The sequence below is a fragment of the Xenopus tropicalis genome, chromosome 8, assembly GCF_000004195.4.
Source record: "Xenopus tropicalis strain Nigerian chromosome 8, UCB_Xtro_10.0, whole genome shotgun sequence".
Lineage (NCBI taxonomy): Eukaryota > Metazoa > Chordata > Amphibia > Anura > Pipidae > Xenopus > Xenopus tropicalis.
In genome coordinates, this window is record NC_030684.2 from 143891868 (window position 1) to 143904969 (window position 13102).

At 46.7% G+C, this 13102-nt stretch overlaps 1 protein-coding gene across 8 annotated transcripts; it reads right to left on the reverse strand.

Annotated features, from left to right (window-relative positions):
- Nucleotides 1-1818: 1818 nt before the first annotated feature.
- On the reverse strand, nt 1819-10021 carry LOC116406930 (trichohyalin-like). 8 transcript variants are annotated; one of them, XM_031892090.1, is made up of 4 exons: nt 9920-10021; nt 5465-5621; nt 3675-4268; nt 1819-3440 (listed from the first exon to the last, which is right to left on the reverse strand). In XM_031892090.1, exons 2-4 carry the CDS (start codon nt 5600-5602, stop codon nt 1995-1997), a joined length of 2178 nt encoding a protein of 725 aa, XP_031747950.1. In that variant the 5' UTR covers nt 5603-5621; nt 9920-10021; the 3' UTR covers nt 1819-1994. The 8 variants fall into 8 exon arrangements, with proteins under 8 accessions (XP_031747950.1, XP_031747951.1, XP_031747948.1 ...); XM_031892091.1 differs by having other exon boundaries at nt 1819-3146; nt 3615-4268; XM_031892088.1 differs by having other exon boundaries at nt 1819-2125; nt 2246-4268.
- Nucleotides 10022-13102: the final 3081 nt, after the last annotated feature.

A 13102-nucleotide genomic window follows, 5' to 3' on the forward strand; every position in this document is an offset into this window, starting at 1 on the left:
AACAGTTGGGGGGGGGGAATAGAAAAGGAAAGGAGAGGGGATGAGAGACAGAAGGAGAGAGGGGAAGGGAAAGGGGGTTCGGGGAGAGACAAATGGGGGGAGAGGGAAATATAGAAGGGGGGAGAAGAGGGAGGATGGGGGGGAGTAAGGCCAAACAGTTGGGGGGGGGAATAGAAAAGGAAAGGAGAGGGGATGAGAGACAGAAGGAGAGAGGGGAAGGGAAAGGGGGTTCGGGGAGAGACAAATGGGGGGAGAGGGGAAATATAGAAGGGAGAGAAGAGGGAGGATGGGGGGGAGTAAGGCCAAACAGTTGGGGGGGGGAATAGAAAAGGAAAGGAGAGGGGATGAGAGACAGAAGGAGAGAGGGGAAGGGAAAGGGGGTTCGGGGAGAGACAAATGGGGGGAGAGGGGAAATATAGAAGGGAGAGAAGAGGGAGGATGGGGGGGAGTAAGGCCAAACAGTTGGGGGGGGGGGGAATAGAAAAGGAAAGGAGAGGGGATGAGAGACAGAAGGAGAGAGGGGAAGGGAAAGGGGGTTCGGGGGGAGACAAATGGGGGGAGAGGGGAAATATAGAAGGGGGAGAAGAGGGAGGATGGGGGGGAGTAAGGCCAAACAGTTGGGGGGGGGGGGAATAGAAAAGGAAAGGAGAGGGGATGAGAGACAGAAGGAGAGAGGGGAAGGGAAAGGGGGTTCGGGGAGTAGAGAGACAAATGGGGGGAGAGGGGAAATATAGAAGGGGGGAGAAGAGGGAGGATGGGGGGAGTAAGGCCAAACAGTTGGGGGGGGGAATAGAAAAGGAAAGGAGAGGGGATGAGAGACAGAAGGAGAGAGGGGAAAGGAAAGGGGGTTCGGGGAGTAGAGAGACAAATGGGGGGAGAGGGGAAATATAGAAGGGGGGAGAAGAGGGAGGATGGGGGGGAGTAAGGCCAAACAGTTGGGGGGGGGGAATAGAAAAGGAAAGGAGAGGGGATGAGAGACAGAAGGAGAGAGGGGAAGGGAAAGGGGGTTCGGGGAGTAGAGAGACAAATGGGGGGAGAGGGGAAATATAGAAGGGGGGAGAAGAGGGAGGATGGGGGGAGTAAGGCCAAACAGTTGGGGGGGGGGAAGCATGGGAGACACAAGATTGGTGGAGAAGGGAATAGAATGTTAGGAATTAAAACTAATAGAAAGCCGGTGGGAATACAGGGGGGGAAGGATGAAGGAGAATAGGGCCAAACCATTATGAATAGCAGAGGGGCTTGAAGTAAATGAAAACGTTGCATCAAATTCTAACAATAAAACTGGAAGACTGACACAAGTGGGGCAATTCATGTTTCGATAAATAGGGGCTGGAAGGGGTGTCGCAGTGAAGCACCATGGGGTATATTTCTGCTCCAACTCCTGACCTGTGAATTACTTTCCCCTTGTTGCTTTATTCCATTGTAGGCTTCCTCTACTGAGATCCCCTGAAATGGAGAACATCTTATATTCAGATATTGGGGTTCCACAAGCAATGGGGGTTATTTAAAACTGACTAATACCCCTAACATCTCACCAACCCTACAGGAGGATCCACTGTTTCCTTGTGAGTAAATGTTCTTGTCCAACCAACACTTCAAACAGTATATAATCCCCTTGAGATACCTAGAACCCACCTAAGTCTTAGAAAAGCCCCAATAGTGGGTACAATCCCTTCTCAGAATGGGATTTTGTACCTTGTTTTAAACTCTGCTCCTCATTACACCCTAAATAACCACGTGACTTGGTGCAGTCTAAGCCTGAAAGCCCATTCGCTGGCACTACTAAACCTAAAGGAAGAAGATGAAGCACAAGAGTTGGACACAGGAAAACCACCACTTTATTGTGCAGTAAATAAGAGAGAAACAAGCTCTGCAGTACAAGCACATACTGGTTTATAATGGCACATACTGGTTCATATTGGCACATAATGGCACATAATGGAACATACTGGACTTCTATTAGGACACACCGATCCTTCCTAGCGTTTATGGCCTCAAGGTTTCTTCTTCTGAGTGGTAAAGTGGGACTGGTACTGGTGCACATGCTGCTGGGCCTGCTGGTACATTTGGGGCATTTCAGGGATTTGGTGCTCTTGATACATCGAAGGGGGTTGCTGATCTATGCAGGGTTTGGTTTGGGTAGCACTAGGCATTGTTTGAGGAGTCTGAGTACTCCTAGGGCCTTGCTGTGTTACTTGAGTGGTGGATATGCCTGGTCGTTGTACAACTTGAGTGGTGGATATGCCTGGTCGTTGTACAACTTGAGTGGTGGATATGCCTGGTTGTGTTGCAACTTGAGTGGTGGATATGCCTGGTTGTGTTGCAACTTGAGTGGTGGATATGCCTGGTTGTTGTACAACATGAGTGGTGGATATGCCTGGTTGTGTTACAACTTGAGTGGTGGATATGCGTGGTTGTGGTGCAACTTGAGTGGTGGATATGCCTGGTTGTTGTACAACATGAGTGGTGGATATGCCTGGTTGTGTTACAACTTGAGTGGTGGATATGCGTGGTTGTGGTGCAACTTGAGTGGTGGATATGCCTGGTCGTTGTACAACTTGAGTGGTGGATATGCCTGGTTGTTGTGCAACGTGAGTGGTGGATATGCCTGGTTGTTGTACAACGTGAGTGGTGGATATGCCTTGTTGTGTTACTTGATCCTTCTTATCCTGTTGGACATGTGTGACTGTTTTGTCCAGTTGGGTAACTTGATCCTTCTTGTCCTTGTCCTGTTGGATCTGTGTGACTGTTTTGTCCAGTTGGGTGACTTGATCCTTCTTATCCTTGTCCTGTTGGATCTGTGTGACTGTTTTGTCCAGTTGGCTGACTTGGTCCTTCTTGTCATGATGGATATGTGTGTCTATTTTTTTTAGGTAGGGTACTTGATCCTTCTTATCCTTGTCCTGTTGTATCTGTGTGACTGTTTTGTCCAGTTGGGTGACTTGATCCTTCTTATCCTTGTCGTGATGGATCTGTGTGACTGGTATGTCCAGTTGGGTGACTTGATCCTTCTTGTCATGATGGATATGTGTGTCTATTTTTTTTAGGTAGGGTACTTCATCCTTCTTGTCCTTGTCCTGTTGGATCTGTGTGACTGTTTTGTCCAGTTGGGTGACTTGATCCTTCTTATCCTTGTCCTGTTGGATCTGTGTGACTGGTATGTCCAGTTGGGTGACTTGATCCTTCTTGTCATGATGGATATGTGTGTCTATTTTTTTTAGGTAGGGTACTTCATCCTTCTTGTCCTTGTCCTGTTGGATCTGTGTGACTGTTTTGTCCAGTTGGGTGACTTGATCCTTCTTATCCTTGTCCTGTTGGATCTGTGTGACTGTTTTGTCCAGTTGGGTGACTTGATCCTTCTTATCCTTGTCCTGTTGGATCTGTGTGACTGTTTTGTCCAGTTGGGTGACTTGATCCTTCTTATCCTTGTCCTGTTGGATCTGTGTGACTGTTTTGTCCAGTTGGGTGACTTGATCCTTCTTGTCCTTGTCCTGTTGGATCTGTGTGACTGGTAAGTCCAGTTGGGTGACTTGATCCTTCTTGTCATGATGGATATGTGTGTCTATTTTTTTTAGGTAGGGTACTTGATCCTTCTTGTCCTTGTCCTGTTGGATCTGTGTGACTGTTTTGTCCAGTTGGGTGACTTGATCCTTCTTGTCCTTGTCCTGTTGGATCTGTGTGACTGGTATGTCCAGTTGGGTGACTTGATCCTTCTTGTCATGATGGATATGTGTGTCTATTTTTTTTAGGTAGGGTACTTGATCCTTCTTGTCCTTGTCCTGTTGGATCTGTGTGACTGTTCTGTCTTGTTTTAAAACTTGATCCTTTTTGTCCTGGGTGATCTGAGTGACTGGTTTCACTGGATCAGTTGTTACTGTTGTTGTTGCCGTTTGGCCTGTCTGCAAGGTGGTGAGTTTGGACCTTTCATCTGTTGACTGGACATGGCTGGTTAATATCTTTCCTTGGTCTTTCTGCTCTTTAGTCTTATCAAGAATGGGGTACACGGGTTCCTGGTAGTATTTGGAAGGAGAATCTGGATGGTCATGGTGTTCAACATGTACATCATGTGGTTTTTTATCAGTCTCCTCTTGAGTCTTGTGGACTGGGGCTTTCTTGGGGCAATCTTTCTCCATTTGTTGCATAGCGCGGTAGATGGCTTTAAGAACCTTGCACAGTAGGTCAGAGAATTCATCAAAGTCAACTTCTTCATCTTTATTCTGATCAAGGACTTTTATCAAAGCTTCAACGGTCTTTGGATCCTTTGGGTTCTACAAACACAATTAAGGTGTGGTGTTAGAGCACTCGTTATGAACTCGTTATGGGAGACTAAACCTTCAAACTCCTACATATATAAAAGGTTTGCTTGACTGAAGAGATGCCAAGATATCTAAAATTAAGTAAAGGAGTAGATGAACATTCAGGAAAGGACTTGAAAACTATGCAGGGTCTCCTTAGAAATGAGGCAACCTAGAGGAGAGGTAGAGTATCTACAAGATCAATAAAACATCTTCTAATGAGAGTCCCCTTCCATAGGCCACTGCAGATGACAAATGGACATCAACTAAGGCTGAAAGTAGGGATTCCCTATTGGGATAGAAGCACTGCAGTTGGGTATGGAGCAACCTACCTTGATGACATCAGAGAACTCAATCCCAACTGGGCCAGCCTTTCCCCATAACTGAGCCCATTCCCTTTATCAGCTTAGTCACTCTTCCCTGTACTTTCTCTATTTCATTACTGCCCCCCCTTATATATTTATATATAGTGACCCCCCCCTTAACTGCCCCTTCCCCAGTGTAACCAATCCCAACTGGGCCAGCCTTTCCCCATAACTGAGCCCATTCCCTTTATCAGCTTAGTCGCTCTTCCCTGTACTTTCTCTATTTCATTACTGCCCCCCTTATATATTTATATATAGTGACCCCCCCCTTAACTGCCCCTTCCCCAGTGTAACCAATCCCAACTGGGCCAGCCTTTCCCCATAACTGAGCCCATTCCCTTTATCAGCTTAGTCGCTCTTCTCTGTACTTTCTCTATTTCATTACTGCCCCCCCTTATATATTTATATACAGTGACCCCCCCTTAACTGCCCCCCCCCCCCAGTGTAACCAATCCCAACTGGGCCAGCCTTTCCCCATAACTGAGCCCATTCCCTTTATCAGCTTAGTCGCTCTTCCCTGTACTTTCTCTATTTCATTACTGCCCCCCCCTTATATATTTATATATAGTGACCCCCCCTTAACTGCCCCTTCCCCAGTGTAACCAATCCCAACTTAAAAACTGTGCATGGTCTCCTTAGAACTGAGGCAACTTAGAGTAGTGATGGCCATCAGGTGGAGTATCTACAAGACCAATAAAACAATATCTAATGAGAGTCCCCTTCCATAGGCCACAGCAGATGAAGGAGGGGATTCCCTATTGGCAGAGTGATAGAAGCACTGTCGTTGGGTATGGAGCAACCTACCTTGATGACATCAGAGAACTCATTCTGAATGAGCCGGTTCATCTGATTCTTGTTCAGCTTGTGGGGGGCGCATGTCCCCTCGGAATAGCTTAGGAAAATTCCGATGATCTCATTGATGACCCCCGTGAGTTTGGGCATTATGGTCAATCAACCAAGGCTAAGGAGAAAGAAAGTTCATATTGTCAACAACACTCATGGAAACTACCCACAAGGGGGCAGTAGAGTATATAGAGTTCTTATTTGCGTTTGAGTAGGAGCTGCCATAGTACTTCCCTTAGAACAGTATGGGGGTACACAGGACATGTTTTTGATGTTTTTGATGTAAGTTGTGCAACAACCCAGGCGGTTGTGACATTCAGACTGATGTAGACGTGTCCGTAGCCAAGGGACATCCCTGCCATCGCCGGGGCTGTTATTAGAGAGGCGTCAGGAGTGTTCAACTCCCAGCACCGCACCCACATTGTCAGCGCAGGACTCACAAAATGTTACAGTTGTTGCAACTCGTCCTTGATAATGAATCACCCATCATTATGCTAACGAGCCACTGATAACCCAACGTGATGGGACCTGGACCAGCGCCAGTTAATTAAACGATCCCCGGTGTTTGGGGAGGGGGGTAGATCTATGGTGGGGAGGGTTGGACTTAGTTATGGGCTACTGTCCAATGGGTTCCAATTATGGACTTCAGTTATGGGCTACTGTCCAATGGGTTCCAATTATGGACTTCACCTATGGGCTACTGTCCAATGGGTTCCAATTATGGACTTCAGTTATGGGCTACTGTCCAATGGGTTCCAATTATGGACTTGAGTTATGGGCTACTGTCCAATGGGTTCCAATTATGGACTTGAGTTATGGGCTACTGTCTAATGGGTTCCAATTATGGACTTCAGTTATGGGCTACTGTCTAATGGGTTCCGATTATGGACTTCAGTTATGGGCTACTGTCCAATGGGTTCCAATTATGGAATTCAGTTATGGGCTACTGTCCAATGGGTTCCAATTATGGACTTCACCTATGGGCTACTGTCCAATGGGTTCCAATTATGGACTTCAGTTATGGGCTACTGTCTAATGGGTTCCAATTATGGACTTCAGTTATGGGCTACTGTCCAATGGGTTCCAATTATGGACTTGAGTTATGGGCTACTGTCCAATGGGTTCCAATTATGGACTTGAGTTATGGGCTACTGTCTAATGGGTTCCAATTATGGACTTCAGTTATGGGCTACTGTCTAATGGGTTCCGATTATGGACTTCAGTTATGGGCTACTGTCCAATGGGTTCCAATTATGGAATTCAGTTATGGGCTACTGTCCAATGGGTTCCAATTATGGACTTCAGTTATGGGCTACTGTCCAATGGGTTCCAATTATGGACTTGAGTTATGGGCTACTGTCCAATGGGTTCCAATTATGGACTTCAGTTATGGGCTACTGTCCAATGGGTTCCAATTATGGACTTCAGTTATGGGCTACTGTCCAATTGGTTCCAATTATGGACTTCAGTTATGGGCTACTGCCCAATGGGTTCCAATTATAAACTTCAGTTATGAGCAACTGTCACTCTTTTGAACTTTTTCCGTTCAAGCCCCACATAAAGGTCTAACCTTTGCCCCTGGGTCCCCCATGAGAGTCCAGCAGTTGGCCATGGCCCCCATTAGCTCATGGAATGAGTACAGATATAGGAAGATATTGGCATATCAGGCTTTGGTTCAATCAATATTTAGGGCATAAAATACATATTTACCCCAAATCTCACCATAACTGACCATAAAGTTGGACCTTTGGGTCGATATAGGAGAGCTTAGGACCAGTCTTTACAATGGCCAGTCTTAACCAACCTCCAGGCATAGCCACCCTTGCCACTACTCCATGCATATTGCACCTCATGAGGGGGTCCTGCTGGGGATTTTGTACCCTCTGTTCTGCATCAGCCCAATATTCATGGGATGGCTCTTGATCTCCTCCATTTTAAGCCCCCTAGGACCTCTTACTAAATCCCTTCCAGCTTCTTGTCTCCCTCAACTCCAGTCTCTTCTAAACTCCTCCCATTCCCATACACAGAGGCCCCTTATTCCCATATGGTACTGGGCCAATCCAATGGGTTCCAATTATGGGCTTCAGTTATGGGCTACTTTCCAATGGGTTCCAATTATGGACTTCAGTTATGGGCTACTGTCCAATGGGTTCTGATTATGGACTTCAGTTATGGGCTACTGTCCAATGGGTTCCAATTATGGACTTTAGTTATGGGCTACTTTCCAATGGGTTCCAATTATGGACTTCAGTTATGGGCTACTGTCCAATGGGTTCCAATTATGGACTTCAGTTATGGGCTACTGTCCAATGGGTTCCGATTATGGACTTGAGTTATGGGCTACTGTCCAATGGGTTCCAATTATGGACTTCAGTTATGGGCTACTGTCCAATGAGTTCCAATTATGGACTTCGGTTATGGGCTACTGTCCAATTGGTTCCAATTATGGACTTCAGTTATGGGCTACTGCCCAATGCGTTCCAATTATGGACTTCAGTTATGGGCTACTGTCCAATTGGTTCCAATTATGGACTTCAGTTATGGGCTACTGTCCAATTGGTTCCAATTATGGACTTCAGTTATGGGCTACTGCCCAATGGGTTCCAATTATAAACTTCAGTTATGAGCAACTGTCACTCTTTTGAACTTTTTCCGTTCAAGCCCCACATAAAGGTCTAACCTTTGCCCCTGGGTCCCCCATGAGAGTCCAGCAGTTGGCCATGGCCCCCATTAGCTCATGGAATGAGTACAGATATAGGAAGATATTGGCATATCAGGCTTTGGTTCAATCAATATTTAGGGCATAAAATACATATTTACCCCAAATCTCACCATAACTGACCATAAAGTTGGACCTTTGGGTCTATATAGGAGAGCTTAGGACCAGTCTTTACAATGGCCAGTCTTAACCAACCTCCAGGCATAGCCACCCTTGCCACTACTCCATGCATATTGCACCTCATGAGGGGGTCCTGCTGGGGATTTTGTACCCTCTGTTCTGCATCAGCCCAATATTCATGGGATGGCTCTTGATCTCCTCCATTTTAAGCCCCCTAGGACCTCTTACTAAATCCCTTCCAGCTTCTTGTCTCCCTCAACTCCAGTCTCTTCTAAACTCCTCCCATTCCCATACACAGAGGCCCCTTATTCCCATATGGTACTGGGCCAATCCAATGGGTTCCAATTATGGGCTTCAGTTATGGGCTACTTTCCAATGGGTTCCAATTATGGACTTCAGTTATGGGCTACTGTCCAATGGGTTCTGATTATGGACTTCAGTTATGGGCTACTGTCCAATGGGTTCCAATTATGGACTTTAGTTATGGGCTACTTTCCAATGGGTTCCAATTATGGACTTCAGTTATGGGCTACTGCCCAATGGGTTCCAATTATGGACTTCAGTTATGGGCTACTGTCCAATGGGTTCCGATTATGGACTTTAGTTATGGGCTACTGTCCAATGGGTTCCAATTATGGACTTCAGTTATGGGCCACTGTCAATCTACTGAACTTTTTCAGTTCAAGCCCCACATAAAGGTCTAACCTTTGCCCCTGGGTCCCCCATGAGAGTCCAGCAGTTGGTCATGGGCCCCATTAGCTCATGGAATGAGTACAGATATAGGAAGATATTGGCATATCAGGCTTTGGTTCACTCAATATCTAGGGCATAAAATACATATTTACCCCAAATCTCACCCTAACTGACCATAAAGTTGGACCTTTGGGTGCATATAGGAGAGCTTAGGACCCGCCCTTACAATGGTCAGTCTTAACCAACCTCCAGGCATAGCCACCCTCACTACTACTCCATCTCATGAAATGTTGAGGTACCCCCCCCCAATTTGTCCCTCATTAGGAATCCTGCCTATTTTAGCTGACATGGGCCAATACTCCAGCCTAGACCCCATTGTCCCACAATGCATTGCATGTTCTGTGGTTCTCTTTCTTGATCTGGAGAACATGCAATGTATTGTGGGAAACAGAGTCTATTTCTGTTCCTGTGGAGATATCTAGATTGCCACAAAGCAATACAGGAGTGCTGTTATGCGCGGACAGGAAGCAGTTTCATGAGTAGCAGGAAATACCCTCCCCCTAAGTACGGAAAGGGATTTGGCTCAATGTTGCACATTATTTCCAGACATTTTCTTCAATATGCAAAACAGTTTTTTTGTTTCCCCTTTAATGACAGAATCTACCATTTTTATACCCCCCTCCCCCTTAATTTGTTATCGTGAGTCTGTTATACAAATGAATTGCAAGCTCTTTGCACCAAATGCCTCCTCCCTCTCTATAACTCCCATTAAAGGCTACAATAACAATCATGCAGAAATAGAAATAATTAATTACAAGAGATGCCCCCCCCAATAAGCCACAGAGTTAACCCTTTCTATACCAATGGCAAAGCTCTGCACTCACCAAATCCACACAAATGGCACTGGAGCAGGAGGGACTGCGAGTGGCCGGGGTGACGGGGTATTTATAGGGATCCCCTGCCCTAATTTCCTCATAGGAGGCTCCTCATTTCCACACTTTTTTTCATTAAGTTTCTGTCCCAACCTAAACCAGTTCAACCAGCAGTATCCAGTATAGCGGTGCTGCCCTGTGTGTCACTCGCTGTCACGCCCAATCAGCCACCCACACTCACACCCAGTCTGTCCAACCAGGGGCCCCGAGTGGCTCCCAAGCTCCCCATCTCCCTGGTACATACCCAGCACCCAGGGATCATTATTATATTATTATTTATAGCTCACCAATGTATTCTGTAGTCCTGTACAATGAATGGACCCCCCCTTATATATTTATATATAGTGACCCCCCCTTAACTGCCCCCCCCCCAGTGTAACCAATCCCAACTGGGCCAGCCTTTCCCCATAACTGAGCCCATTCCCTTTATCAGCTTAGTCGCTCTTCCCTGTACTTTCTCTATTTCATTACTGCCCCCCCTTATATATTTATATATAGTGACCCCCCCCTTAACTGCCCCCGCCCCCAGTGTAACCAATCCCAACTGGGCCAGCCTTTCCCCATAACTGAGCCCATTCCCTTTATCAGCTTAGTCGCTCTTCCCTGTACTTTCTCTATTTCATTACTGCCCCCCCTTATATATTTATATATAGTGCCCCCCCCTTAACTGCCCCCCCCCCAGTGTAACCAATCCCAACTGGGCCAGCCTTTCCCCATAACTGAGCCCATTCCCTTTATCAGCTTAGTCGCTCTTCCCTGTACTTTCTCTATTTCATTACTGCCCCCCCTTATATATTTATATATAGTGACCCCCCCTTAACTGCCCCCCCCAGTGTAACCAATCCCAACTGGGCCAGCCTTTCCCCATAACTGAGCCCATTCCCTTTATCAGCTTAGTCGCTCTTCCCTGTACTTTCTCTATTTCATTACTGCCCCCCCTTATATATTTATATATAGTGACCCCCCCTTAACTGCCCCCCCCCCCAGTGTAACCAATCCCAACTGGGCCAGCCTTTCCCCATAACTGAGCCCATTCCCTTTATCAGCTTAGTCGCTCTTCTCTGTACTTTCTCTATTTCATTACTGCCCCCCCTTATATATTTATATATAGTGACCCCCCTTAACTCCCCCCCCCCCCAGTGTAACCAATCCCAACTGGGCCAGCCTTTCCCCATAACTGAGCCCATTCCCTTTATCAGCTTAGTCGCTCTTCCCTGTACTTTCTCTATTTCATTACTGCCCCCCCTTATATATTTATATATAGTGACCCCCCCCTTAACTGCCCCTTCCCCAGTGTAACCAATCCCAACTGGGCCAGCCTTTCCCCATAACTGAGCCCATTCCCTTTATCAGCTTAGTCGCTCTTCCCTGTACTTTCTCTATTTCATTACTGCCCCCCCATATATATTTATATATAGTGCCCCCCCCCTTAACTGCCCCCCCCCCCCCAGTGTAACCAATCCCAACTGGGCCAGCCTTTCCCCATAACTGAGCCCATTCCCTTTATCAGCTTAGTCGCTCTTCCCTGTACTTTCTCTATTTCATTACTGCCCCCCCATATATATTTATATATAGTGCCCCCCCTTAACTGCCCCTTCCCCAGTGTAACCAATCCCAACTGGGCCAGCCTTTCCCCATAACTGAGCCCATTCCCTCTACCAACTAGAAGAACCAACCTGGAGGAGCCCCCAGTAGAGATCCTTTGCAGGAGCTGCCATGTTGGTTGTCCCGATACCCACAAGCCCATTCTACCTTCTCAGCACCATGTGATGAGCCCAAACCTCTGTTACAGCCTCACTCAGCCTCATGTTGGGATTTTATGAGATTATATAAAAAGCTCTTTATTAGCTCTGAACAATATTTCAATCTACACAACAGCTGGTTGGCCTGGATTCGGCTGGGTGGGTCGGTTGTTCTGCCATCAGCGCCGAGTGATCACCCAAAACCCAGAAATTCCTCTCTTAGATGAGCAAGAACCACATTTCTGGACAGTTCTACGTTATATAATATAATCTCCCTTCTACCCAAGGGGTTGGCTTTTCCTTGGGTCCTTTTCCAGGGTCTCTGGCCAACCCATAGGCCGAACCTCCTTCTAACCAATATGGCAGCTCCTAATTATACGTATATCTATACATTACTGCAGAGAGGGAATGTTCTGTCTGTGTGTCACGTACTAATCTGCTCAAAGGAGATTCATTTAAAGATAATCCATGCTAATAAATATGGTTTAGTTTCCCTTTAAAAGTCTAAATAACGTGTAATTATTATGAGAAATGTTATGAGTCAGTTCCATTGCATTAGGGATGCACCAAATCCAGGATTCAGTTCGGGTTTCGGCCAAGATTTGGCATTTTTCAGCAGGATTCGGATTTGGCGCTTTTTGCCCTCCCTTATACTGATTTGCATATGCAAATTAGAATTCAGGTTCCATTTGGTATTCGGCTGAATCTTTCACAAAGGATTCAGGGTTTGGCCAAATCCCAAAATGGTGGATTCGGTGCATCCCTAATTGGCTATAGGGATGGGGTAGAACGTCATGCCCCTCTGATAGTGCCCCCTAGTGAATAGGAGGAAGGTCCCCTCCCTGGGGTGCTGTTAGTGGAATTTAGATCCTGTATGAAAGGGGCCCCATGTCAACATTGGGTGAACCCCCGCCGCCCCCCACCAAAAGTACAAAAGGCTGCAGTAGAGCTAGAATCATCTGGTTCCAGCCCTCGTGGGCCCCCACTGACCCAGAACCGATCCCCACCAGGAAGCATTGATGCTCCAACCTGGACCTCCCACCCCGATTCACACCTAGGTAAGTATGAGGTATGTGAGGTATGGCGGCGTTTCGATGGGTGTCGAGGGTCCCTGGGGTGGCAGCACCATTGAGCCCCGAACACCCCAATCCAACCCTGCATTTCTTCGATTGGTTATAAGCAACATTGTAGATGTAGATCGTGAGTATGGGTTAGGTGCCCCAGGGAAGGGTCAATAAGAAGAAGTCAGTGAAACCTTGACCTTAAACATGAGAAACTCGCGTAGAGTCAACCAGCTCCCTAGTCTAGTGGTGGTTGGACTTCTTCAGTTCAGGGCCCATTGTCCAAGCTTTGGTCGGGCCCCTATTACCTGGTAACAAAGTTACAGATATAG

Bases quoted from the DNA above. Each gene is read 5' to 3' on its own strand.
- LOC116406930 (XM_031892084.1), bottom strand. From the start codon at position 5,602: ATGCCCAAACTCACGGGGGTCATCAATGAGATCATCGGAATTTTCCTA. The intron at 4,269-5,464 runs GTAGGTTGCTCC...TTGTGTTTGTAG, and splicing joins AGTTCTCTGATGTCATCAAG to AACCCAAAGGATCCAAAGAC.